At 38.0% G+C, this 26,953-nt stretch overlaps 1 protein-coding gene across 3 annotated transcripts in view; it reads right to left on the bottom strand.

The window, feature by feature from the left end:
* Positions 1-1,146: 1,146 nt before the first annotated feature.
* NIPA1 (NIPA magnesium transporter 1) overlaps positions 1,147-26,953 on the bottom strand; it is an 87,379-nt gene continuing 61,572 nt past the window's right edge. For all 3 annotated transcript variants that reach the window (XM_058736919.1, XM_058736921.1, XM_058736920.1), the window contains exons 4-5: positions 9,777-9,937; positions 1,147-6,947 (exon numbers count right to left, since the gene is read on the bottom strand). In XM_058736919.1, coding sequence (XP_058592902.1) covers positions 6,436-6,947; positions 9,777-9,937 — 673 coding nt within the window. In that variant the 3' untranslated portion in view covers positions 1,147-6,435. The remainder of the gene's footprint in view (positions 6,948-9,776; positions 9,938-26,953) is intronic.

Below are 26,953 nucleotides of genomic sequence, written 5' to 3'. Positions count from 1 at the left end.
AGAGTCATCAGAGACGCACATGACTCAGGAACAGAGAAAATAGAGCATAAGCTCTTTGGAGGGCAGGGGGCATGCCTGATTTTATACAACCCTCAGAACTAGGTGCAGTACTACTAGCTACTACTGTGCTTGGCTAGAAGCTGAAACTTAGTTCTATACTAGTAACCAACCAGGACAAGTTTTTGTATAATTTGGCACTTACACGCTTCACAACCTCAAAAACCTGTGTGGAAAGGGGTATCCATAGGAACATTTGGTGGTTTTTAAAAATGTCTGTTCCTGATTTCTAAATAGATATAGTTTGATCAAAATGTGAGTAATTAGGGGCACCTGGCTGGCTCAGTCAGTGGAGCATGTGATTCTTGATTTGGGGGTTGTAAGTTCAAGACCCACTTTGAGTGTAGAGATTGCTTACAAGTAATCTTTTTAAAAATGATTTTAGGGGCGCCTGGGTGGCGCAGTCGGTTAAGCGGCCGACTTCAGCCAGGTCACGATCTCGCGGTCCGTGAGTTCGAGCCCCGCGTCGGGCTCTGGGCTGATGGCTCGGAGCCTGGACCCTGTTTCCGATTCTGTGTCTCCCTCTCTCTCTGCCCCTCCCCCGTTCATGCTCTCTCTCTGTCCCAAAAATTAAAAAAAAAAAAAAAAAAAAGATTTTAAAAATCTTTTTAAAAATGTAATTAAATCCTTTTGGACAGAGCCTAAAAAATACATATTTTTTCTCAAATAAAATATTTTTCTGTTTAACAAAGTGACTTACAGGACACTAAAAAGATTAATAATAAGATTTCTGATGATACTTGTAGTTTTAAGATGTGTTATAATTCTCTAAAGTTTTATATGCTTAAAATATAATAAAATGTTATGTTATATACTCCCCAAACATGGAAAAGATATTAATATATTAAAATATACCTGGTTTTCTTTAATTGTATCAGAAGGTAATCACTAGATGGTAAATTCCTTCACACATCATGGTTTTGCTCCCTAAGATATTCACAGGCACATATTTTTTATATCATGATGGGAACTGGGCTATTTGTTTCTGTAAAGAAAATGGGAAACATTTAATTGAGGAATTAGGATGATATGGAACCTGGGACTACATGGGTGTTTCAAATAGTGGGTAAAAAAAAAAAGCAACAAATGTTCAGCTAGAAATAAGTTATTTTATTTTAAAACACATACAGATTAATAAATATTATTGGAAAACTTAATAAATAGCCTTTTTTATTTACATAAGGCAATTACAACATGCTATGACTATTTCTGTAAAGCAAAAGATAAGCAAGTCTTAGCCATTGACAAATGTGTGTATGTATGCTAATTGGAAGCTCCCCTGATACATTTACAGGAAAAAACTTATGCAGTCAATCAACATTTTACATTTTTTATCTAGTCTTCTTCTCTTTCACGATTATATTCCATTTTACAAGAAAGTAATAGTTGTCATTTAAAAAGGCAACAACACTCAGGAATGCTACTGGAAAACAGTACCTTTAAATTATTCCAAAGTGCAAAAACACTGACATAGAGGTGGGGGGAGGGAATTAGTACATTCTGACAAAGAAAAGAAACTTTTCAACGTGACCTTTTGGCACTAGTGGTTTGGGAGCTCCTGACATTTACCTGGTGTCAGGTAATTCATGGTCAGGGTTGAGCTGCTTGGAAGCAGGAATTTCAGCATCATTCCTAACAAATTTAACACAACAGAATCAATCTGGTTCACAGGTCATTGAATCTTCTGCAGAACATAAACATATGCAGAATGTCAGAAAATCTTATCACATCATCAGAATGTGATCTTTCAGTGCAGCTTTTAAAAGTCCCTGTTTAACCTTCACGTTTTATAATAGAATATATAAAACCCTTCCTTAAAAAAAAAAAAAAAAAAAGAAAAATTAAAGCTTCATGGAATCGTGCAAACTTTACACCCAGCACTTCCTTTGCTTACTCAGTGCTTGAAGCTGCATGTCTAAAGCACAGTCCTGAGCATACAGGATGCCCAGTGCAAGCTGAGTTTCCACTTCACCACTCCAGAGCAATCCTACACATAACACTCTTGTCGGAGGCTACCAGCACACGCTAAAAGTGTGAGTGCTCTAAAACAGGTGATTTGGAGAACCATCTCACCCCTTTAGAGGTAGAGAAACTGAGGCACAGAAAGGTTAAGTGACTCACCTATAGTTGCACAATTCAAGGAAAAATAGAGAAAAGAACAAATAAATCTTTCTCCCTGGCTCATGCTCTGGGGTCCTAGACAATGCTTTTTATCACATTGGGTACATCTGAAATAGATTTATTTACATGATCATTGTTCTACTGAGTATCAACTTTTTACTACACAATAATTTTTGATGTAACATAAAGTTACATTTCTTAAAATATAATTCTCTTGTTGCATTTCACAGCATGTGAGAAATGTATATGAAAATAAACAAGTAGTGATACTGAGCCAAATTCTCATTCTCATTCCTATAATTCTTAATCTTTTCAAGTATATGATGGAGGTATAAGAATCTGGCCAGATGTGAAAAATCACCAATAAACTAAAGGACAGACCCTTAAAATTCATCACCAGTACAACTGTGAGGTGGAAGTGAGGAATACAGAAAATTGAGGTATTTTATATGATAAACTGTTTTATGGTGTGACTGGTGTGCAACTTGATCTTTTCTCTTTCCAACTCAAGTTAACAGGCTTCTAGCTATGACTATGAGTAAAACATATGAAAAACTAACATGGACATGTCCTTGGGAAGAAGGTCATACTAAGTTGTTAATGTTACATTTTTGGTCCCTGAGAAGGCGGAACACCAAGATTCCATCTAATCCTGCTTGATGGGTGAACTACTTCCTTGGTTTCAAACACAGTGAGAAGGATAACTCCTTCAGACCACTGGAACCAATCAGACAGTCATGAACAGATCTAAATTGAAGCATTTTTCTCTTTCCAGTTTCCTACTCGGTCATAAGAGGTCTAAGTCAGGATCAAGTAGGCATCAAAAAAGAGCAATGGCCATGGCTCTGTAGACAATTGGAGCACTTTCTCCACTATTCTAGATTAGTTGAGCAGCTTGGAAAAGAGAGGTACCATCTCCCAATAAGAACTAGGCAGCCATCAATACCTTTGGTCTCCATGGACCAAAGTGCTTGTCTACACCTGGAAGACACTGCATATCAGTGCTTTACAAATGTCTAGGAACTAGCTTCTAGAAGTGAACACAGTATTTACAAAGAGTGAAGCTGTCAAGGAAGAAGGAAGATGAGGGGTGACTGTACACGTTAATAGTGTTCTGACAGACATGAAACCCAAAGAAAAAGAACAAAGACCAACCTACTACAGCTGGAATGAACTTCTGGAGTTAATACTGAGTATAACAAACTGGCTTGAAAAGTAGGAATTGAAAGAATATTTCTTATTGCTGAACCAAGAGCAGCAAAGTGTATTTCACTAACATTCTAATGTGAAAATACTATAGTGACATCTGACTGAAGAACGAGTTATGAGCAGTTCTTATTCCTTGTGTGGCAAGAAGCAGACTACCCTTCCTCTCAAGGACCTTCTCTACAGAGATGGAATAGTCCTCTAGAAGAACAAAATGCCCAGGGTGGTCTCAGAATCCTTAATAGGCCCTACACTTGATCAATTAGCAAAACAGAAAGCAATCTTTTCAAATGCAAAGATTCAGATGAAAAAACAAAGCATTGTCCAAGTAGCAGAGGAGAGAAACGGCTTATTTAAGTATCCAGAGTAAATTTGCAAATTGTGATCAGAAACATAAGATTTTAGAGAGGCTTGAAAACAAGTAGGCGGTAGGTAAATTTCTTCTTAGTTTATCAGAGATAAAGCCCAAGGAATAGTATAATCATGAAAATGTTTCATATGTATTTACTTTTGGAGAGACCAATGAGACCCATTCCCATTCTAGCTCCTCCCAAACTCTCACTTTGAGGCCTTTTTTTTCTTTGCAATTCCAAATGAATTATGAAAACATGAATTTATAAAATATATATATATATATATATATATATATATATAAAATTAAATCAGAAGTTATATGCTCTATGTCAAACTTGAAAATTGGGCTCTTTAGACTGCTGGTCATGTCCATTTGAGGCTAGAGTCACACACTTGAAATACAATCCTAAGAACTTTGTCCCACTGGAAGGAAAGCTGTTCATCCCACCAAAATAATCTGCTAAACCTGGGAGAGTCCAACTGTTCCAGAACAAGTCATCCTTAAGAGGAGATCAGCTATTACTACTTTCAGATTTTGTTTTGCTATAAACAAAACAAAACAAAACAAAACAAAACAAAACAAAACAGGGATGATCATCCAGAAAATACCACTGCTGAGTATCCATGGTGTAACCGTGAACTAAAATATAATGAGGAACACTAATAGATGAATTTAAACTAAGCTTCAACTGTAAGCTGTAACAAAATAAACAAGATAATTTCCTTAAGACACATGAACTTTCTCAGTATACTTTTGTTCACCACATGTATTCTTTTAATGTCTCAAACTCCTTATGTAGGAAACTATTATACTGACACTGCTACATGATATTTTCAGAAAGTTCAGTTCAATAAATTAAGGCTTGCATTCCTAAAAATACCTGATAATAAAAAAACCCAAATCTTTAGGAGCTGATAAAAAAAAGTGAGGGACTTTTTGAGTATTTATTAACTGTCAGTTAATGTAAGATTAAAAATTTTTTAAACAATTTTGTTGCTGCTCTTAGTTCACTAATCACTGACAACTCATGCCATCACATCTACTTTTAATTCATAAAGGTGTTCTTCACTGTATGTTAAACTATCCTCATTTTATTTAGCCTCTTTTATTTAGCCTTTTATTTAGCCTCCCCACACTTTAGGGAACAATTTCTTTGGTCTTTAGAAATGTTCTTTTTGCCTGAAAAAATATTTTTTTCCTTAGTGAGTAACTTTAATTGGGTATTATTAAATGTGATATTCTAGTTCGCTAATTCTGCCTTACCCAATCCCATTTTCCAACTTGGCACAGTTCCCTATTTAGATAAGACATTGCATATGAAGTACATGATATCTTGATGAAATAATTTGCATCACTTTGTGCTTTGCTCCCACTTACTATACATAGGAGGTTACTATAAACAGACAAATGATCTCTTTGATCCAAATACTGGCATATTTAGTGGCTATTTTGCATTTCAGAAGATTAATGAGAGGTTGGGTGAGGAATTGTAGGGTGCTCTGCCATCTCAAACAACAGGGAGATGGCTAAATTAATTGTTTTCATTTTAGGAGAAATTCTTTTGAAAACTTACTTTGTATGTTCCAATTTTCAGAAACTTGCCTGAGCTTGACTGTGTCTTTTAACCTGTTCCTGTATTATAGGGAACCTGACATATGTGCTATTGAACAGTTACTCTCTCATCTAACAACCTTATTATCAAGTTGAATAATTTATTTCTTTGGAATGGCCACAATGGTCACTGAAAGAGAATGTGGATATATTTGATACTGGGTCCCAGTTACATAGATTAAATACAAATAAAATACCTTATGCTACTTAAGTCAACTGTCTTTAATTGGACAATAAATACATGCTAAAAAGGTCAATTTGCTCTTATGTGTCTTTCACTGTGACTTTCTTCCAACAAATGAATATACTGTTATTTCTAACTGCTCTATACATTTATATTTTGAATAGTGAAATATTAAAGTATAATCAAAGAGTTATTCTAAGAGAACATACACATAGTAATAGTCAAATTAAGTGAAGAGTTCAAGTGATAAAGGCACTGAAATTGATTTGAGCTATTGAAAGTCATCCTATAAATGGAACTCTGCATCATGTCCACTCATTCTCTCTCTATGTTCAATTAAAATGTCTTGGAGTAGGAGGTGGGAGAGTCAGCTCATTAGCGGATTAAAAACAATTAAATGTATATACTTCTTATTTGGATGAGGTACCTGAATTTTATACATGCTTAATGCAAAATAACACAACTACAGACACATTTACTGTATAGTCAGACTATAAGACAACAATTTCCCCCATTTCCAAAGTAATCTTCTAAGTAACAATATCTGCTCCCCTGCAAAGACTAACCGGAAAGAGCCCAACTTTATTTTCTATTAAATAATGTTAAAATATTGTTAAAGGAAATAGTATTCATGAAAGCTTCCAGGTTAATGGCAATGAACATGAGATTCCTCTCATCAGAGAGAGATGATGCCCAGACAACCATTTAGCAACTTTACACTGCAGAGGGCTGGGCCCCTACTTGGATGCTGAGCGATGCTCCCTACTGTCCACCAGACCACCCATTAATATGCAAGCAACTTTAATACCAGTGATTAGGGTCTCTTCTATTTCACATCAAATTAGGACCAGAAACCACATCCATTTCCTATTCCTTGAGCCACCCACCCCCCTGTTGCATCCTAGTCTGTTTTCATATTAGATTTGTTCATCTCCCCAAGGTTGAAATTGAACTCTTTGAACACCTGTATAAGGACAATCCCAACAGAGACAGTAGTGAACCCACAGGCCATACCCAAGAAGTCCACCAGGCCCACGTTGCTCCATTCCCGAAAGAGGATGGCCGAGGCTAACAGGACGAGGGTGGTGAATACGACGTAATAGATGGCCCCGAACACAGAGGAGTCGAAGCACTCAAGTGCCTTGTTGATGTACCTGAACTGGACAATGATGCTGCAACCAAGCACGGCGAGGAGCACCAGGCACAGGCAGAGTGCCCGTTGACTGGATGGGTTGTTGTGGAAGATGTCTTGGGCTGCCAGCCCGATGCCCTTGGTGGAAGGCACGGTGAAACTCCCCAGCAAAGAGCAGATACTGATGTAGACCATGATGTTGGTAGGCCCATGGGCTGGTGCAATCCAAAAGATGAGCAGTAGCAGCATAAGGAGCACGATACACAAATAGCCCACAAACACTGGAAAACAGACAATTTTCTTACTTTGGAGTCAATTCAACAAACCCTAGGCAGAATGTGGTCCTGTGTGTGTGGCCAGAGTGGGAGGGTTCTTCAGGAACATGTGGGGTAGTTGTGGCTGTTGCAGTGATTTAAGGGCTACATATAGTGGGCCAAGGCCAGGGGCCCTGAGATGTGGAGACAGTACCACACAAAAATCTCATTCTTCTCACAACTTCTAAGGGTCTCCTTGGACTTGTAAGTGACAAATGTGCTTATAATTATCAGAGCCTAGAACCCAGTTATATATAAAACAAGGTAATTTTTGCATATATTTAATATGCACTGAATTTTTCAGAACTTCATTAAGAACTTCATCCCATTGCTGACAACAATATCCCCTGAATGTTTGAGTTAATAGCACGACACTCCACATGAGTCTTTATTTACAGCTCCCAGGCTCTCAGCAACTCCACAAGGCATGGGGTCTACTGGTATGTCTTCTATAGTTGTACCTGAGCATTCTATTTTATTATGAAGTACTATCCTGCTATTTCTCCTTCATATTACAATTAAGGCTTTATTTGCTTTGAAGTTATGTGTACAAAAGGAGGTTGTAATTTCTAATTCAATCTGAGATTATAAAGGAGGTGTTAGAAGCTGGGCCTGACAGGGCTAGGAACAGCCTGGACATGCACTAGGCAGGCTGTGGCTCTTCCTCAAACGTAAGAAGAAAAAAGAACTACGGAGCCCTGTTCTGAGGGAAGATTCAGGAAGATGACCTTAAAATTTCTTCTGAGGCAATTCTTTGACAAAAAAATTCATAATGTTTTTTTAACCTTTAGAAAAAAAATTTAAAAACTTAAAAGCCTCTTGGGGTGCCTAGGTGACCCAGTTGGTTAACCATTCAGCTCTTAATTTCAGCTCAGGTCATAATCTCACAATTCGTGAGATCAAGCTTCACATTGGGCTCTGCACTGGCAGCATGGAGCTTGCTTGAGATTCTCTTTGTCCTGAGCATGTAAGCACGTGAGCTCTCTCTCTCAAAATAAATAAACATTAAAAAAAACTTAGAAACCTCTTTAATTTATAAGTGGCTAGAATAGGGGCACCTGGGTGGCTCAGTCAGTTAAGCGTCTGATTTCAGTTCAGGTCATGATCTCGCGGTCCGTGGGTTCAAGCCCCACGTCGGGTTCTGTGCTGACAGCTCAGAGCCTGGAGCCTGCTTCAGACTCTGTGTCTCCCTCTCTTTGTTCCTCCCCTACTTGCATTCTGTCTCTCAAAAATAAAATAAACATTAAAAAAAATTTGTAAGTGGCTAGAATAACATCATTTTATATTCCAGGTTAAAACACATTATTCATGTTAAAAAGAAAAATCTTTTAGGGGCACCTGGGTGGCTCAGTCAGCTAAGTGTCCAACTGTTGATTTCAGCACAGGTCATCATCTCACAGTAGTGAGATTGAGCACTACATCGGGATCTGTGCTGACAGTGCAGAGCCTGCCTGGGATTCTCTCTCTCCCCCTCTCTCTGCCCCTCCCTGCTTGAGCACGTGGCTCTTTCTCTCTCAAAATAAATAAATAAACTGTAATTTAAAAAAAAGAAAAATCTTTTTGCTACCATCATATTTTCATACCAAATTATTATGGCAGTATTCAAATTAGGTATGTTTTTTGTAAAAGTTAAGACCTGAATATACTGGTATCATCCACATTTATCAGAAAGTAAAAAGCCTTTGGATATATTTTTCTGAAAATTACATAAAGTAAATTCTTCAGGATATTCATATCCATTTTTCTGATTTTTTTCATGTTTTTGTACTTTCATTTCTCACAGTTTTGGAAATATTTTGGCTTTTACAGGAGGAAGTAAATATAACAATGCTAAATGTTTAGGGATAAAAAAATTACAGGAAAATACAGTCTTGGTTAATTTCATTATGAATCCCTTTTGAAATTTTACAGATATTTCCACTGCAATGTCATTCACTGCCAATTAAAAGCTATAAAAGAGTGGTGAGGTATTTGTGGCTTAGAGATGTCTGTATTTGGGATATTGGTGTGGATGCAGTTTTGTGCTGGCACCTGTCTAAAATTGTTGGTAAGCAATATAAGATGGTCTGCTGGGAGTAATTTAGAAGAATCTATACTTTAGGCCAGTACAATTATGTAGACTGTTGTTTTTTATAGCATTTGTCATGTCAAAAACATGTAGAAAAACTATACAGAGATCTCTATGGGAAATCCAAAGATAAATCAAATTGGGTCTCAGCTCTCAGTTTCACATTACAGGGAAGTGTAGAGGCTTGGGCACAACAGTGGTCCTGAGGGGAACATGGTCCAGAGCAGATCCCAGGAGGACTGACACAAAAGAGAAGAGACAGTAGGAATGCAGGAAAGGAGGTAGGGTGGGAGTACTGGGAGGTGGCAAGAGGTGACAGGAGGAGGCGTGTGGGGGGTGGTCATAGGAGGTAGGGGAATGGGAAGGCCATGGTAAGTGGGAGGTGGGTGCTCATGGGATTGAGGCCTGAGGGGATGAGGCCGCGTTGAGGGGGCCAGGTGATAAAGGCACCCATGTGCAAGATCCCAGAGGTCCGGAAGAAAGCAGAAGCAGTACTGAACTCCAGGGAGCAGGGATGCAAGGTCCAGAACCACCAGACCTCCTCCCACTCCTGGGGCAGCAGGAGAGCAGGGGATGCTATAAAGTGTAGGGCACAGCAATGGCCACTCATGTGCAAAGTCAAACACAGGGTCTGTGAAAACAGACCATAGGTAGGCCAACCCAAGCCCAGGCCTGGATCACACTGGAGACAGACAAGCTCTCTGGCACCTTTGCTAGAAAGGAGTTACCTGGGTTAGTCAGCTTCTCTTCCAGCTCAGCCTGAGTGGTCACACTCTCAGATTTCGGGGAGTGGATAATCAGTACAACAGAACCTGCACAGCTTAGCAGACATCCCAACTTGCCCAAGATGTTGAGCTTTTCCTTTAGAAGATAAGAAGCTAAAATGGACCTTTGTTTAAAAAAAGAGAGAGAGAAATCGTTAAAATTTAATACTATCTGACCTGTTTCTACTAACTGTAGTTATTTTAGAAAAGCCGTATTTTCTTGATAGCCATATTCATTTTTAACTTAGTTTTTAAGAGTAGAAAAGATTAGGAATTTATTGAAATTATTAAACACAAAGGATTTTCATACCAATACCATGCAGTCAATACATAATGACTCTTAACTCATACTGCTATACATTATTTCCGTAGATATGAAATAGATCAGAATAGAAAAATAAGTCATCATTCATAAAATGAGGTTTTATGGTTAAATAAAAATATTCTTTCCTTACTTCTTTATTTTTGTTTATTTATTTATTTTGAGAGAGAGAGAGAGTATGTGTACAAGTGGTAAAGGGGCAGAGAGAAAGGGAGAGAGAATCCTCGCTGACAGTGCAGAGCCTGATGTGGGACTCAATCGCACAAACTGCAAGATCATGACCTGAACCGAAACCAAGAGTCGGATGCCTAACTGACTGAGCCACCCAGGTGCCCTGTTTCCTTATTTTTAAAAGCAAACAATCAAAGAAACTATGTTAAGTGGGAAAGTAGGATATGAAAACTGTTAAAATAATTATAAGGCATTCATGATCAAAACACGTCAGTTAAAATAAATTAAGAAAATGCACAAACAAGAAAAAAACCAAAATGCTAATAGTAATTACATTATGGTAGGAGTATGGGTGATTGGGTATTTTTCTCTTCTATAATACCTCAAATATTTAAAATGTGGTCATATTATTTTTTAATGCAAAGAAAAATCTTAAAACATCTACAATTTTTTAAAAAAGTTTTTGTTTTTTTTTTTTAATTAAATAGGCTCCACGTCCAACATGGGGTTTGAACTCATGACCCAGAGATCAAGAGTCGCATGCTCTACCTACTGATTGATCCAGCCAGGCACCCCAAAATCTCTATAATCTTAAGGTTGGTAATATGTTTCCTTTTTTTTTTTTTTTAATTTACATCCAAGTTAGTTAGCATATAGTACAATAATGATTTCAGGAGTAGAATCCAGTGATTCATCCCCTACATATAACACCCAGTGCTCATCCCAATAAGTGTCCTCCTTAATGCCCGTTGCCCATTTATCCCATCCCTATATTTCTCCATATTTAAGAATCTCTTATATTTTGTCTCCCTCCCTGTTTTTATACTATTTTTGCTTCCCTTCCCTTATGTTAATCTGTTTTGTATCTTAAATTCCACAGGAGTGAAGTCCTATGATATTTGCCTTTCTCTGACTAATTTCGCTTAGCACATTACCCTCTAGTTTCATCCACGTTGCTGCAAATGGCAGGATTTCATTCTTTTTGGTTGCTGAGTAATACTCCATTGTGTATATATATATACACACACACCAAATCTTCTTTATTCACCGGTTGATGGACATTTGAACTCTTTCCATACTTTGGCTATTGTTGATAGTGCTGCTATAAACATTGGGATGCATGTGCCCCTTTGAAACCGCGTACCTGTATCCCTTGGATAAATACCTAGTAGTGCAATTGCTGGGTCGTAGGCTAGTTCTATTTTTAATTTTTTGAGGAACCTCCATACTGTTTTCCAGAGTGGCTGCACCAGTTTGCATTCCCACCAGCAATGCAAAAGCATTCCTCTTTCTCTGCATCCTCGCCAGCATTTGTTGTTGCCTGAGTTGTTAATTTTAGCCATTCTGACAGGTTTGAGGTGGTATCTCATTGTGGATTGGATTTGTATTTCTCTGATGTTGACCATTTTTTCCATGTCTGTTAGCCATCTGGCTATAGATGACTATCTTTAGAAAAGTGTCTATTCACAGGGGCACCTGGGTGGTTCAGTCAGTTGAGTGTTGGACTTCGGCTCAGGTCACGATCTTGAGGTTCGTGAGTTAGAGCCCCGCATCGGGCTCTGCACTAACAGCTTGGGGCCTGGAGCCTGCTTCAGATTCTGTGCCTCCCTCTCTCTCTGCCCCTCCCCCACTCACACTCTGTCTCTCTCAAATATAAATAAATATTTTTTAAAAAGTGTCTATTCATGTCTTTTGCCCTTTTTTTCACTGGATTATGGTTTTTGGGTGTTGAGTTTGATCAGTTTTTTTAATAGATTTTGGATACTAGCCCTTTATTTGATATGTCATTTGCAAATATCTTCTCACATTCAGTCGGTTGCCTTTTAGTTTTGCTGATTGTTTCCTTCACTGTGCAGAAGCTTTATATCTTGATTAGGTACCAATAGTAGTTCATTTTTGCTTTTGTTTCCCTTGCCTCTGGACACGTGTTGAGTAAGAAGTTGCTGTGGCCAAGATCAAAGAGGTTTTTGCCTGCTTTCTCCTCAAGGATTTTGATGGCTTCCTGTCTTAAGCTTAGGTCTTTCATCCATTTTGATTTTATTTTTGTGGATGGTGTAAGAAAGTAGTCCAGATTCATTCTTCTGCATGTTGCTGTCCAGTTTTCCCAACACCATTTGCTGAAGAGACTGTCTTTTTTTCCATTGGATACTCTTTCCTGCTTTGTCAAAAATTAGTTGGCCACACGTTTGTGGGTCCATTTCTGGGATCTCTATTCTGTTCCATTGATCTGAGTGTCTGTTCTTGTGCCAGTACGATACTGTCTTGATGATTACAGCTTTGTAGTACATCTTGAAGTCTGGAATTGTGATGCCTCCAGCTTTGGTTTTCTTTTTCAAGATTGCTTTGGCTATTCGGGGCCTTTTCTGGTTCCATACAAAGTTTAGGATCATTTGTTCTAGCTCTGTGAAGAATGCTGGTATTACTTTGATACGAATTCACTGGATATGCAGATTGCCTTGGGTAGTATTGACATTTTATTTTTTATTTTATTTTATTTTATTTTATTTATTTAAAAAAATTTTTTTTAACGTTTATTTTTGAGACAGAGAGAGACAGAGCATGAACGGGGGAGGGTCAGAGAGAGAGAGGGAGACACAGAATCCGAAACAGGCTCCAGGCTCTGAGCTGTCAGCACAGAGCCTTGACGCGGGGCTCGAACCCACGGACTGCGAGATCATGACCTGAGCCGAAGTTGGACGCCCAACCGACTGAGCCACCCAGGCACCCCAGTATCGACATTTTAAGAATATTTGTTCTTCCAACCCATGAGCATTGGAATATTTTTCCATTTTCTTGTGTCTTCTTCAATTTCTTTCATAAACTTTCTATAGTTTTCAGTGTATAGGTTTTTCACCTCTTTGATTAGGTTTATTCCTAGGTATTTCATGGGTTTTGTTGGATAATATATTTCTTATTTCTCTGTGTAACATCAGTATACACTTTGAATTGGAAAACCAAGACTTTTAGTTATCATGGGACTAGTAATTGTCACTTTGTTGTTGTCTATGCCAAATGCGCTCAGAGAACATGAATATCCATGAGGAAGGCACACCAGACCCAGATATACTGGATTATTTCCTTTTTAATCCTTGTTTACAGATAAAAAAGCTGAGCCTCAGAAAGGATTAGCACTGAACTCAAGGCCACAGAAAGCTAACAAGAGGTGAAATCATGGTGATGACATACACATAAAGCCAAAGCTCCAACTTTTTCCATACACCACTTGTGTCTTTACCCCTACACAGCCTGGTCCTCAAGGAAACCTTGGCAATGTACTTGGGGAAATAAATAACATCACTAAAAGAACCAACAAATGATGTTAGAATACACAACTGGGTGTTAAATTGAGGGGCTCCTCATAGCTGCACACAGAAGTGGAAACCAGAGGACTGGGAAGCTCTCAGGGCAAGAGATGAGCCTGGAATGATAAGCAGGCTATGCCACAGTGGAAAGTGGCTGCCATGCATGAAAGCAGAGAGACAGCTATGAGCCTGAACCACAAGGCCAACTCATCTCTTAGTCCACTGTAAAATACCAGAGTACAAATTAAATAGTACTGCAAAATAGTTTATTACTCAGTTTCCAAGATGAGGGGTCATAGTAACCACTATACAATACACTATGCGGAGCCACACAGGGAACCACAAGGGTTGGTCATGAGATGGGGGAAAGGAAGAACCTATCGTGGTTTCTGTGAGAAGGAATGGGGAGGAAGGGTAAGCCCAGGTTTAGAATTGGCTAATGTGATTAATTTCAAGACTCTGGGGCATAGGGGCTCTCCCTAGTTGTCTCATACCTGGCCCTGGGGAGATTAGGCTCTGGATTAGTTGGTTTACATTTGAAAAGAATGCCTCCCCCACCTAAGGGGTGATAAATGGGGGAGAAGGCCAAGGCAAGGTGACTTGGGCTTATTATTGGATTGTTCAGAACTAGGTGTGTTTAGCACATGCATGTAGGGCAGATGTTAAAACATCAAGTTTAGAGAAGTTAGAAACATAGTCAGTATAGTACTGTCTCATTTAAGGACACACGAAGAAAGGATTTGGGCAACTAATTACCTCTGAGTCTATTCCTCATTAAGAATTAGTCCTTGCCCTCCCCTCTGTGGCTAGGAATGAACAACCCCATGGTGGCTGCGATGGAGGCGGAGTATCTACCTAACAGGCCTCCCCAGCACGAAATCACCAACTATTCAATTCAAAACCTTTCTCTTATTGCTTTTCCTGGGCTGCAATCATTAGAGCCTATTGGCTTCTGAGCTGAGATTAGATGAAAGGCAATCACGGATCAACAAACTGTCCCATAGGCCCAACCCAGACTATCTACTTTTGTAATTAATGTCTTACTGTACCACAGTCATGTCCACGTGTTTTGTCTGGTCCATGGCTACCTTCCACTACAACACTAGAGTTGAGCAGTTGCAACAGAGCCCATATGGCCCACAAAGCATAAGGTATTTGCCATCTAGCCCTTGAGAGAAAACGTCTGCCACCCTCTAAGTTAAATGGTTAAATGTTCAGTGAAATTGATGGCATAGCTACCTGGAGAGCTGGTCTGAGATGTAGCTACAAGTTACATGTTGGCATCAGGGCCACAACACAGAGAAGCAGTGTCTGCACTGGTGAGGGTGGGGGTGGGAAGGTGAAGTGGGGAACAGTGCGATAAAGAAAAGGCAAGAGAAAGAGGAAGAAAGAAACTTAATGCCAAGAGTCAATAAATTATCTCAATAAACATATAGCAATAGGAAACAAACAAAATGTGCTATTCACAATAGCTAAAACATGGAAGCAACCAAGTGTCCACTGATGGATGAAAGGATAGACAAAATGTTGTCTATATTGGGGCACCTGGGTGGCTCAGTCGGGTAAGTGTCTGACTTCAGCTCAGGTCATGATCTCATGGTTTGTGAGTTTGAGCCCCGCATTGGGCTCTGTGCTGACAGCTCAGAGCCTGGAGCCTGCTTCAGATTATGTGTCTCCCTCTCTCTCTGCTCCTCCCCCACTCACACTCTGTCTGTCTCTCTCACAATAAACATTAAAATTTTTTTTTAATAAAAAATAAAAAAATAAAAATAGGCAAGATGGTAAATTTTATGTCTATTCTGCCACAATAAAAAACAATTTCTTTAAGTGTTTAGAGAGCAGGAGAGTGCTCATGTTCCCATGAGGGTGGCCATTCAGAGAAAATTTAGGTTATGAGAAGGAAACATATACCATGGGAAGAATCACTTACACACACATAAAAATGCTGTGGAATTAGGAGTCTGAGTTTAGGAAAACTCAGGGATTTACTAGATTGACTAGATATTTTATTATTTATTATATTTACTATAATCTACCTATCTATATTATTAAAATAAAATCAAATTAACTTTTTAAGAGAGCAACTTATGACAAGTTTATTTGGCAAAGTAAATAAAAGTCAGACTTTTTTTTTTACTTGAGAGTGCATGTAAATATATTAGTGATATAAACAACCTTTTCAGAGTATGTTCTCTTTTTACTTACCTACTGAAAAAAATTTTTTTAAGTTTGAGAGAGACAGAGATAGCACAAGTGGGAGAGGAGCAGAAAGAGAGGGAGACAGAGAATCTCAAGCAGGCTCCATGCTGCCAGCACAGGGCCTGATGTGGGGCTTGAACTCATGATACTGCAAGATCATGACTTGAGCTGAAATCCAGTCAGACGCTTAACCTACTAAGCCACCCAGGAGCCCCTACTTACTTATTTACTTGGGGCAAGAAATGAATCTTTGTATCTATATGATTCAAATAGTATTTTCTAAAACAAATGTCGGAAGAAATTGATGCTGCATTTCTAAGACAGTGGTAGCTACAAACATTTTTCAAATGACAGCATTAATAAACACTTAGTGGATATGTTATTAGGAGGTTGCTAAAAAAAATGAAGGTTAACTTTTTCAAATGATTTGTCTTTCCTCTTCTAACAGTATCTTGTGTCATACTCAATGAGTACCAAATTATTTGCCCCAATTTTATTATAAACAATGTTACAACATAAAAGGCAATTTAAAAATTTAAAAACGACAAAATCTCTCCATGCTGTCAAACACTTATTTACTTTCTAACATTCTCCTCAGTTCTATCCATATCCACATATTTTTCCTTGAACTCACAATGGGCTCCATCATGCTGTTTGTTCCCCCTCATCCACTGCTTCTCTAGGAAATTTACTTGTGAAAATACTTAGGACAGTTTATGGAACATGAAGCACAATAAATGTGGTTCTCTTTCATTTATAAAACCATTTAAGTATGTTATAAAACTGAAATTGTCTTTGAATATTCAATATCATTTGACATTTATATTGGTACATATACATATATCAAATATTTCCCCCAATCATTTTCTAAGATTTTGTTCCTCAAAACTGGACTCTCGCTTAAAGATCAAACACTTGGATGACTCTGGATATCCACTGCCATTATGTCTTCTGAAAGTCTATATTAGTTTAAATTGAATAGACAGTTTTTCTATTTTCTTTCTTTTTCACAGTTTTACTGAGATACAATTAACATAATACAAAATTCACCCATTTAAAGTGTATATGTAAAGTGTATGGAATAGAATTGCACATCGATCACCACAATCAATTTTAGAACTTTAGTATGCCAAAAGCAACTCTTTAGGACTCCTTAGCCATAACTCGCCATGCTCCCTCATGCATACATCCCTAAGCAACCACAAATCTACTTTTTGTTTATATATATTTCCCAATTCAGGACATTTCATATACATGAGATCACATAATGTATAAATGGCTTATTTCACCTAGAATAAAGCTTTCAAGGTTTATCTATGTTATAATGTATATAAGCAATTCATGTATTTTATAATAATATCCCATTGTATGAACACCATCTATTATATATCCTTTAAATTTTTTTGAATGTTTACTTATTTTTGAGAGATAGAGAGCGCACGTGAGCAGGGGAGGGGCAGACAGGGAGATACAAAATCCGAAGCAGGGTGCAGACTCCAACCTGTCAGCACAGAGCCTGATGTGGGGCTCAAGCTCACAGACAGCGAGATCATGACCTGAGGTGAAGTTGGATGCTTAACCAACTGAGCCACCCAGGCACCCCTATTATATATCCTTTCTCACTTGATGGACATTTGAGTTGGTTCCACTTTTTGTCTGTAATGAATAATTCTACTATGGGCATTTGCATACAAATATTTCTATAGACATATATTTTCATTTCTCTTGGGAATTTACTTAGCTGTGATTTGCTAGATCATATGGTAACTCTAGGTTTAACTGTTTGAGGAATTGCCAGGCAATTTTCCTAAGTAGCTGCAACAGTTTGCATTCCTACCAGCATTGTAAAAGGTTTCCATTTACTACAAGTTCTAGCCAACACTTGTTAATATCCTTCTTTATGAATATAGCCATCCTAGCAGAGGTAATATCTCATTATGGTTGATCTGCATTTCCCTGTTGGCTAATGATGTGTATTACTTAATAGGTTTATGAGCCATTTCTAGATCTTTGGAGAAAGGTACACTCAGATCTTCTGCCCATTTTTAATTTGAGTTATTTGTCTTTTTATCAATGACTTGTTATGTAGTCTAAATACGAGTTCCCTATTAGATATATAACTTCAAAACTTTTCTAATATTCTGTCAGTTGACTTTTCACTTTTTCTTTTCCAGCTTTATTTATATACAATTGACAACAATATGTAAGTTTACAACATACAATGTGTTGATTCAATACACTTATACATTGCAAAATGATTGCCACCAGTGTTAGCTAATACCTCCATCATGTCACATAATTTCCACTTTTTTTTAACTGTATGTGTGAGAGCATCTAAGAACTCTTCTCTTAGTAACATTCAAGTATATAATACAGTATTAACTGTAATGACCATGCTGTACACTGAATCCCAGAATTTTTCATTTTCTAACTAGAAGTTAGTATACTTTGACCAACGCATCCCATTTCCCCCACATCCCACCTCTCATACCCACCAGTCTATTTTTTCTTTTTTTTAAGTTAAAATCCAGTTAGTTAACATACAGTGTAATATTAGTTTCATGTGTACAGTGTACTGATTCCACACTTCCATACAACACCACTTGCTCATCACAACAAGTGCACTCCTTAATCCCCATCACCTATTTAATACATCCCCCTACCCACCTCCCCTCTGGTAACCATATTTGTTCTCTACAGTTAAAAGCCTTTTTCTTGGTTTGCCTCTCTCTCTCTTTTCCCCCCTGTTGCTCATTTGTTTTCTTTTTTTTTAATGTTTATTTATTTTTGAGAGAGGCAGAGACAGAATGTGAGTGGGTTAGGGGCAGAGAGAGAGGGAGACACAGAATCCAAAGCAGGCTCCAGGCTCTGAGCTGTCAGCACAGAGCCCTACGCAGGGCTCAAACTCACGAGCTGTGAGATCATGACCTGAGCCGAAGTTGGATGCTCAGCCGACTGAGCCACCCAGGCGCCCCTCATTTGTTTTGTTTCTTAAGTTCCATATATGAGTGAAAGTCATATGGTATTTGACTTTCTCTGATTTACTTATTTTGCTTGGCATAATAAGATGTGGCTGCTCCATCCACATCTTGCAAATGGCAAGATTTCATTCTTTTTACGGCTAAGTGGTACATATACCATTGTATACATATATACCACATCTTCTTCATCCATTGATCAGTCAATAGACACATGGGCTGTTTCCATAATTTGGCTATTGTAGATAATCTTGTTATAAACATTGGGGTGCATGCATCCCTTTGTATCCTTTGGGTAAATACCTAGTAGAGCAATTGCTGGAATATAGGGTAGTTCTATTTTCAACTTTCTGAGGAACCTCCATACTATTTTCCATAGTGGTTGCACCAGTTTGCATCCCCACCAATAGTGCACAGTGTTCCTTTTTCTTCACAACTTCGCCATATGTGTTATTTCTTGTGTTGTTAATTTTAGCCATTCTGACAGGTGTGAGGTCTCATTGTAGTTTTGATTTGTATTTCCCTGATGATGAATGATGTTGAACATCTTTTTCACTAGTTGGCTGGCCAGCTGTATATCTTCTTTAAAAAAATGTCTATTCATGTCACCTGCCTATTTCTTAACTGGGTTATTTGTTTTTTGGGTGTTGAGTTTTATAAGTTGTTTATATATTTTGGATTCTAACCCTTTATCAGATATATAATTTGTAGATATCTTCTTTGATCCCATAGGTTACCTTTCAGATTTGTGGATTGTTTCCTTCACTGTGCAGAAGCATTTTATTTTAATGAAGTCCCAATAGTTTACTTTTGGTTTTGTTTCCCTTGCCTCAGGAGACATATCTAGGAAGAAACTGCTACTGTTGATGGCAAACAGGTTACTGCATGTGTTTTCTTCTAGTATTTTTATGGTTTCATGTTTCACATTTAGGTCTTTATTCAGAATTCCATTTTGAATTTATTTGTGTATGGAATAAGAAAGTGGTCGAGTTTCATTCTTTTGGATCATGATGTCCAGTTTTCCCAACACTATTTCATTAAGAGACTGTCTTTTCCCCACTGGCTATTCTTTCCTGTTTTGCCAAAGATTTCCTGCTTTGTCAAAGACTAATTGACAACAATTAGTTGACTAGTTACGGGTCCTGGGTTCTCTATTCTGGGTATTCTATTCTGTTCTATTGATCTATGTGTCTGTTTTTGTGCCAGTAACATACTATTTTGGTTACAACAAGCTTTGTATTGTAATGTGAAGTCTGGAATTGTGATGTCTCCAGCTTTGCTTTTTCTTTTTCAAGATTTCTTTGGCTATTCAGGATCTCTTGTGGTTCCATACAAATTTCAGGATTGTCTGTTCTAGATCTGTGAAAAATGCTGGTGGTATTTTGATGGGGATTGCACTGAATGTGTAGATTGCTTTAAGTAGTATAGACATTTTAACACCATTCTTCTAGTGCATGAGCATGGAATGTTTTCCATTTCTTTGTGTCACCTTCAATTTCGTTCATCAGTGTTTCACAGTTTTCAGAGAACATGTCTTTCACCTCTTTGGTTAGATTTATTTGTAGGTATCTTATGGTTTTTGGTACAATTGTAAACGGGAATGATTCCTTAATTGCTTTTTCTGCTCTTTCATTATAGTTGCACAGAAACACATGAGATTTCTGTATGTTGATTTTTTATTCTGCAACCTTACTGAATTTGTGTATTGGTTCTAGCAACTTTTTGATGGTGCTTCAAGTTTTCTATATACAGTACCATGTCATCTTCAAATAGTGCAAGTTTGACTTCTTCCTTGCTGATTTGGATGCCTTTTATTTGTTTTTGTTGACTGATGGCTGTGGCTCGGACTTCCAGTACTATATTAAATAACAGTGGTAAGAGCAGACATCCCTGTCTTGTTCCACGCAATAAAGGAAACCTCTCAGTTTTTCTCCATTGAAAATGATATTAGCTGTTGGTTTTTCATAGATGGCCCTTATTATGCTGAGGTACATTCCCTCTACACCTACTTTATTGAAGGTTTTTCTCATAAATGGATGTTGTACTTTGTCAAATGCTTTTTCTGCATCTATTGAGAGGATCATACAGTTCTTATTCTTTCTTTTATTAATGAGGTGTATCACATTGATTGATTTGCAAATATTGAACCAAACGTGTAGCCTAGTCATAAATCCCACTTAATCATGTTCAGTGATTCTTTTAATGTATGGTTGGATTTGGTTTGCTAGTATTTTATGCAGAAATTTTACAAACCTGTTCATTAGGAATACTAGCCTGTAGTTATCTTTTTTAGTGGAATCTTTATCTGGTTTTGGTATCAGGGTAATGTTGGACTCATAGAATGAGTGTGGAAGTTTTCCTTCCATTTCTATGTTTTGAAATAGTTTGAGAAGAATAGGTATTAACTCTTTAAATGTTTGGTAGAATTCTCCTGTGAAGCCATCAGGCCCTGGAGTTCTGTTTGTTGGGAGTTTTCTGGTTACTGATTCAATTTCTTTGCTGGTTAGTAGTCTATTCAAGTTTTCTATTTCTTCCTGTTTCAGTTTTGGTAGTTTATGTGTTTCCAGGAATTTAACCATTTCTTTTAGTTTGTCCAATTTGTTGGCATATTAATTTTTTTCAATTTTTAAATTCCAGTTAGTTAACATAGAGTGCAATTCTGATTTCAGTAGTAACACTGTGATTCATCACTTACAACACCCAGTACTCATCACAAGTGCCATTTTTAATACCCATCTCCCATCTAGCTCATCTCCCACCCAAATCCCTACATCAACACTCAGTTTGTTTTCTATTTTTAAGAAATAAAAATAAAACATTGTTTGTTCCCTCTCTATTTTTGCCCCTCCCATATGCTCATCTATTGTATTTCTTCAATTACACGAGTGAAATCATATATTTGTCTTTCTTTGGCTGACTTATTTCCCCTAGCAAAATACACTCTAGCTCCATCCACATCATTGCACATGTAAAGATTTCATTCTTTTTGATGGCTAATACAAAATCGTATGTGTGAGCATGTATATGTGTGTGTGTGTGTGTGTATGTATATAAAATATGTATATATGTGCATATATATATATATATATATATATATGCACATATATACATAAACACCACTTCTTCTTTATCCATTCATCAGTCAAAGGACATTTGGGTTCTCTCCATAGTTTGGCTATGGTTGATAATGCTGTTATAAATATCGGGGTGCATGTACCCCTTCAAATCTGTATTTTCGTATACTCTGGGTATGCACCTAACAGTGCAATTGTGGGATCATAGAGTAGTTCTTATTTACCTTTCTGAGGAACCTCCATACAGTTCTCCAGAGTGGCTTCACTCGTTTGCATTCCAACCAACAATGCAAAAGTATTCTCCTTTTTTCATATCCTAGCCAACACCTGTTGTTTCTTGTGTTGTTAATTTTAGTGATTCTTTCAGGTATGAGGTGGTATCTCATTGTTGTTTTGATTTGTATTTCCCAGGTGATGAGTGATGTGGAGCATCTTTTCATGTGTCTGTTAGCCATCTGGATGTCTACTTTGGAAAAGTGTCTATTCATGTCTTTTGCCCATTTCTTAACTGAGTTGTTTCTTTTTGGGGTGTTGAGTTTGCTAAATTTTTTATAGATTTTGTATACTAACCCTTTATCAGATCTGTCATTTGCAAATATCTTCTCCCATTCGGTAGGCTGCCTTCTAGTTTTGTTGATTGTTTCCTTCACTATGTAGAAGCTTGTTATCTTAATGAAGTCCCAATAATTCATTTTTGCTTTTGTTTCCCTGGCCTCTGGTAATGTGTCTAGTAAGAAGTTGCTCTGGCCGAGGTCAAAGAGGATGCTGCCTGTGTTCTCCTCTAGGAATCTGATGGCTTCTTGTCTCACATTTAGGTCTTTCATCCATTTTGAATTTATATTTGTGTATGGTGTAAGAAAGTGGTCCAGGTTCATTCTTCTGCATATTGCTGTCCAGTTTTCCCAACACCATTTGTTGAAGAGACTGTCTTTTTTCCATTGGATATTCCTTCCTGCTTTGTTGAACAGTTGATCATGTAGTTGTGGGTCCATTTTGGGTTTTCTATTCTTTTCTTCTGATCGATGTGTCTGTTTTTGTGCCAGTACCATGCTGTCTTGATGACTACAGCTTTGTAATACAGCTTGAAGTCTGGAATTGTGATGCCTCCAGCTTTGGTTTTGTTTTTCAGGATTGCTTTGCCTGTTTGGGGTCTTCTGTGGTTCCCTACAAATTTTAGGATTGTGTGCTCCAGCTCTGTGAAAAATGCTGGTAGTATTTTGATGGGGATCGTGTAGATTGTTTAGAGTAGTATAGACATTTTTTTTTCAATATATGAAATTTATTGTCAAATTGGTTTCCATACAACACCCAGTCCTCATCCCAAAAGGTGCCCTCCTCAAGAGTAGTATAGACATTTTAAGAATGTTTGCTCTTCAGATTTTGATCATGGCCATTTCCAAAGCGTTTAACTGGAATTCACTACCACTGGGTTGCACCACCCATGTGAACTTGCACATCCCTCTCAGGGAGACCTGGCCTCAGGAGATGACAGCATTCAGTCCTGGGAGGAGCCTGCAATTAGTCATCACTTGCAGTTGGTGCCGTCCCTAGGAATCCAGAACTGTAAAGAGCTAAATGAAACCTGCTGTCTGAATGGGTGAACCTGCATGCTGGGGTCCTTCTGTGCCTGCCCCCCTCCTTCTATGGCTGGAACTGTGAGCATGATTCACACTAAGAGAACTGTGAGTCTGGTGCCCCACGGCACCTGGCTGCACAAGAGATGGTCCATGTATAAATGCTGGCACTGCCAGGTTTCACTGCTTTCCTCCAACATTTCTACCGAAGGTGTGATGGCCATGTGATGGATGAGCACTTCCTGGTTTCCAGGACTCCAGAATTAACACTGTGTTCAGGCACCATTTTTTGCTAGCTGGCATCTGCCTTGCTATACAAGATACTGTTAATGGACACTTGCATATGCAATATTTGCTATGCAAATTCTGTAACCTGTAAAGACTGTCACTCCAATGTCCTAACTGGAAGGTGACCATTTGCCTTGAAATAGTGGACAGATTTTCATCATGGTTCCTAACATTTTCTTCTTTTCTTTTTTTAAGTATGTGATAATTTATTTATTGTTTTTTTTTTATTTTAATTTACATCCAAATTAGTTAGCATATACTGGAACAATGATTTCAGGAGTAGATTCCTTAATGCCCCTTACCCATTTAGCCCACCCGCCTCCCACAACCCTCAGTTTGTTCTCCATATTTATGAGTCTCTTCTGTTTTGTCCCCCTCCCTGTTTTTATATTATTTTTGTTTCCCTTCCCTTATGTTCATCTGTTTTGTCTCTTAAAGTCCTCATATGAATGAAGTCATGATTTTTGTCTTTCTCTAATTTCACTTAGCATAATACCCTCCAGTTCCATCCACATAGTTGCAAATGGCAAGATTTCATTCTTTTTGATTACTAATACTCCATTGTATACATATACCACATCTTCTTTATCCATTCATCCATCAATGGACATTTGGGCTCTTTCCATACTTTCACTATTGTTGGTAGTGCTGCTATAAACATGGAGGTGCATGTGTCCCTTCGAAACAGCACACCTGTATCCCTTGGATAAATGCCCCATAGTGCAATTGCTGGGTCATAGGGTAGTTCTATTTTTAATTTTTTGAGGAACCTCCATTCTGTTTTTCAGAGTGGCTACACCAGCTTGCATTCCCACCAACAATGCAAAAGATCCTCTTTCTCTGCATCCTTGCCAACATCTGTTGTTGCCTGAGTTGTTAATGTTAGCCATTCTGACAGGTGTAAGGTGGTATCTCATTGTGGTTTTGATTTGTATTTCCCTGATGAGGAGTGATGTTGAACATTTTTTCATGTGTTGGTTGGCCATCTGGATGTCTTCTTTGGAGGAGTGTCTATTCATGTCTTTTGCCCATTTCTTCACTGGGTTATTTGTTTTTTGGGTGTTGAGTTTGATAAGTTCTTTATAGATTTTGGCTACTAACCCTTTATCTGATATGTCATTTGTAAATATCTTCTCCCATTCTTTCAGTTGCCTTTTAGTTTTGCTGACTGTTTCCTTTGCTGTGTGGTCCCTAACATTTTCTTAAAGTCCCTACTACTTTCCTCTGCCCTCTCCTCTCCAAAAAACTTGTTTAAAAAAAGCCAGCCATATTTACATTGTGGCCAAGTTCCAAGTGTTTCTTATTATTTCCCTTTAAACAATTGAATTCTATCTTCGTATTATTAAAGACTACTCCTAATGTGGAACTGAGGCTAAAGCTTGGAGTAGAGTTGATCAAAATCAATAAAGACCTCATCTTTAGGGGCGTCTGGGTGGCTCAGTCGACTGAGCATGCAACTTCAGCTCAGGTCATCATCTCATAGTTCATGGGTTTGAGACCTGCATCAGGCTCTTTGCTGGACAGCTCAGAGCCCGGAGCCTGCTTCAGATTCTGTGTCTCCCTCTCTCTCTGTCCCTTCCTTGTTCATGCTCTGTCTCTCTCTCTCTCTCTCTCTCTCTCTCTCTCTCTCTCTCTCAAAAATGAACATTTTTTTTAATTAAAAAAAAAGAATGTAAAAAAGACCTCATCTTTAAAAGGAAAGGAAGCCTCTGTAAATGCTAGAGAAGACAAGGGCAGCCCTTTTTTCTCAATGCATTGTAAAGAGATTGAAGTCTCCTTGGAAAAAAATTCTACCTAAATTTCCCCAACATGGGGCACCTGGGTAGTTCAGTCATCTAGGCATCCAACTTCGGCTCAGGTCATGATCTCAGGGCTTGTGAGTTCGAACCACATGTCAGGTTCTGTGCTGACAGCTCAGAGCCCAGAGCCTGCTTCAGATTCTGTGTCACCCTTTCTCTCTGCCCCTCCCCACCCACGTTCTGTCTCTCTCTCTCTCTCAAAAATAGACATTTAAAAATAATAAACTGTTTTCTCCATACAAGTATTTTAACTGTTGTAAAAAAAGAAAATGTTCACAATATATGCATTTAGTTGTAAACCAGGTGATAAAACTATGTACTGTAAAACTCATTTTTAAAATACATTGTGTGTATGAGTATGCTCAGTAAAAATGGGAAATCTATGGACCAAAAAAAAAAAAAAAGTTTGCTCTTTCAATCCATGAACATGGAATGTTTTTCCATTTATTTGTGTCCTCCTTAACTTATTTCATAAGTTTTCTACAGTTTTCAGAGTATAGATCTTTTACCTCTTTGGTTAGGTTTATTCCTAGGTATCTAATTGTTTTTGGTGTAATTGCAGATAGGATCGATTCCTTGATTTCTCTTTCTGCTGCCTTGTAATTAGTATATAGAAACGCAACCAATTTCTGTATGTTGACTTTATATATCATGAGACTTAGCTAAATTCATGCAATTAGTGTTTGCAATTTTTTGGTAGAGTCTTTGGGTTTTTTACATAGAATATCATGTCACCTGCAAATAGTGAAACTTTGACTTCTTCCTTGCTGGTTTGGATTCATTTATTTTTATTGTCTGATTGCTGAGGGTAAGACTTCCAGTACTATGTTAAATAGTAATGGTGAGAGTAGACATCCTTGTCTTGTTCCTGACCATAGGGGAAAGGATCTCAGTTCTTCCCCATTGAGAATATTAGCTATGGGTCTTTCACACATGGCCTTTATAATATTGAGATATGTTCTATATATCCCTATTTGTTGAGGGTTTTTTATCAAGAATGGATGCTGTGACATGGTGCCTGGGTGGCAAAGTTGACCATCTAACTGTTGGTTCAACTCAGATCATGGTCTCATGGTTGGTTTGTGGGATTAGGCCCTGCATCAGATACTTCATGGACAGCCCCAAGCCTGCTTGAGATTCTCTCCCTCCCTCTTTCTCTGCCTCTCCCCACTCACACACACACTCTCTCTCAAATAAATACACATAAAGAATGGATGTTGTATTTTGTGAAATGCTTTCTTCTCCATCTACTGACTTGATCATATGGTTTTTATTCTTCGTTTTATTAATGTGGTATATCATGTTGATTGATTTGAGAATATTGAACCAGCTCTGCAGCCCTGGAATAAATCCCACTTGATCATGATGAATAATTCTTTTAATGTACTAGTGGATTCAGTTTGCTAGTATCTTGTTGAGAATTTTTACATCCAT

The sequence above is a fragment of the Neofelis nebulosa genome, chromosome 7 (assembly GCF_028018385.1).
Source record: "Neofelis nebulosa isolate mNeoNeb1 chromosome 7, mNeoNeb1.pri, whole genome shotgun sequence".
Lineage (NCBI taxonomy): Eukaryota > Metazoa > Chordata > Mammalia > Carnivora > Felidae > Neofelis > Neofelis nebulosa.
Note: the sequence above shows the minus strand (reverse complement) of the source record. Positions and strands in the feature narration are given on the sequence as shown.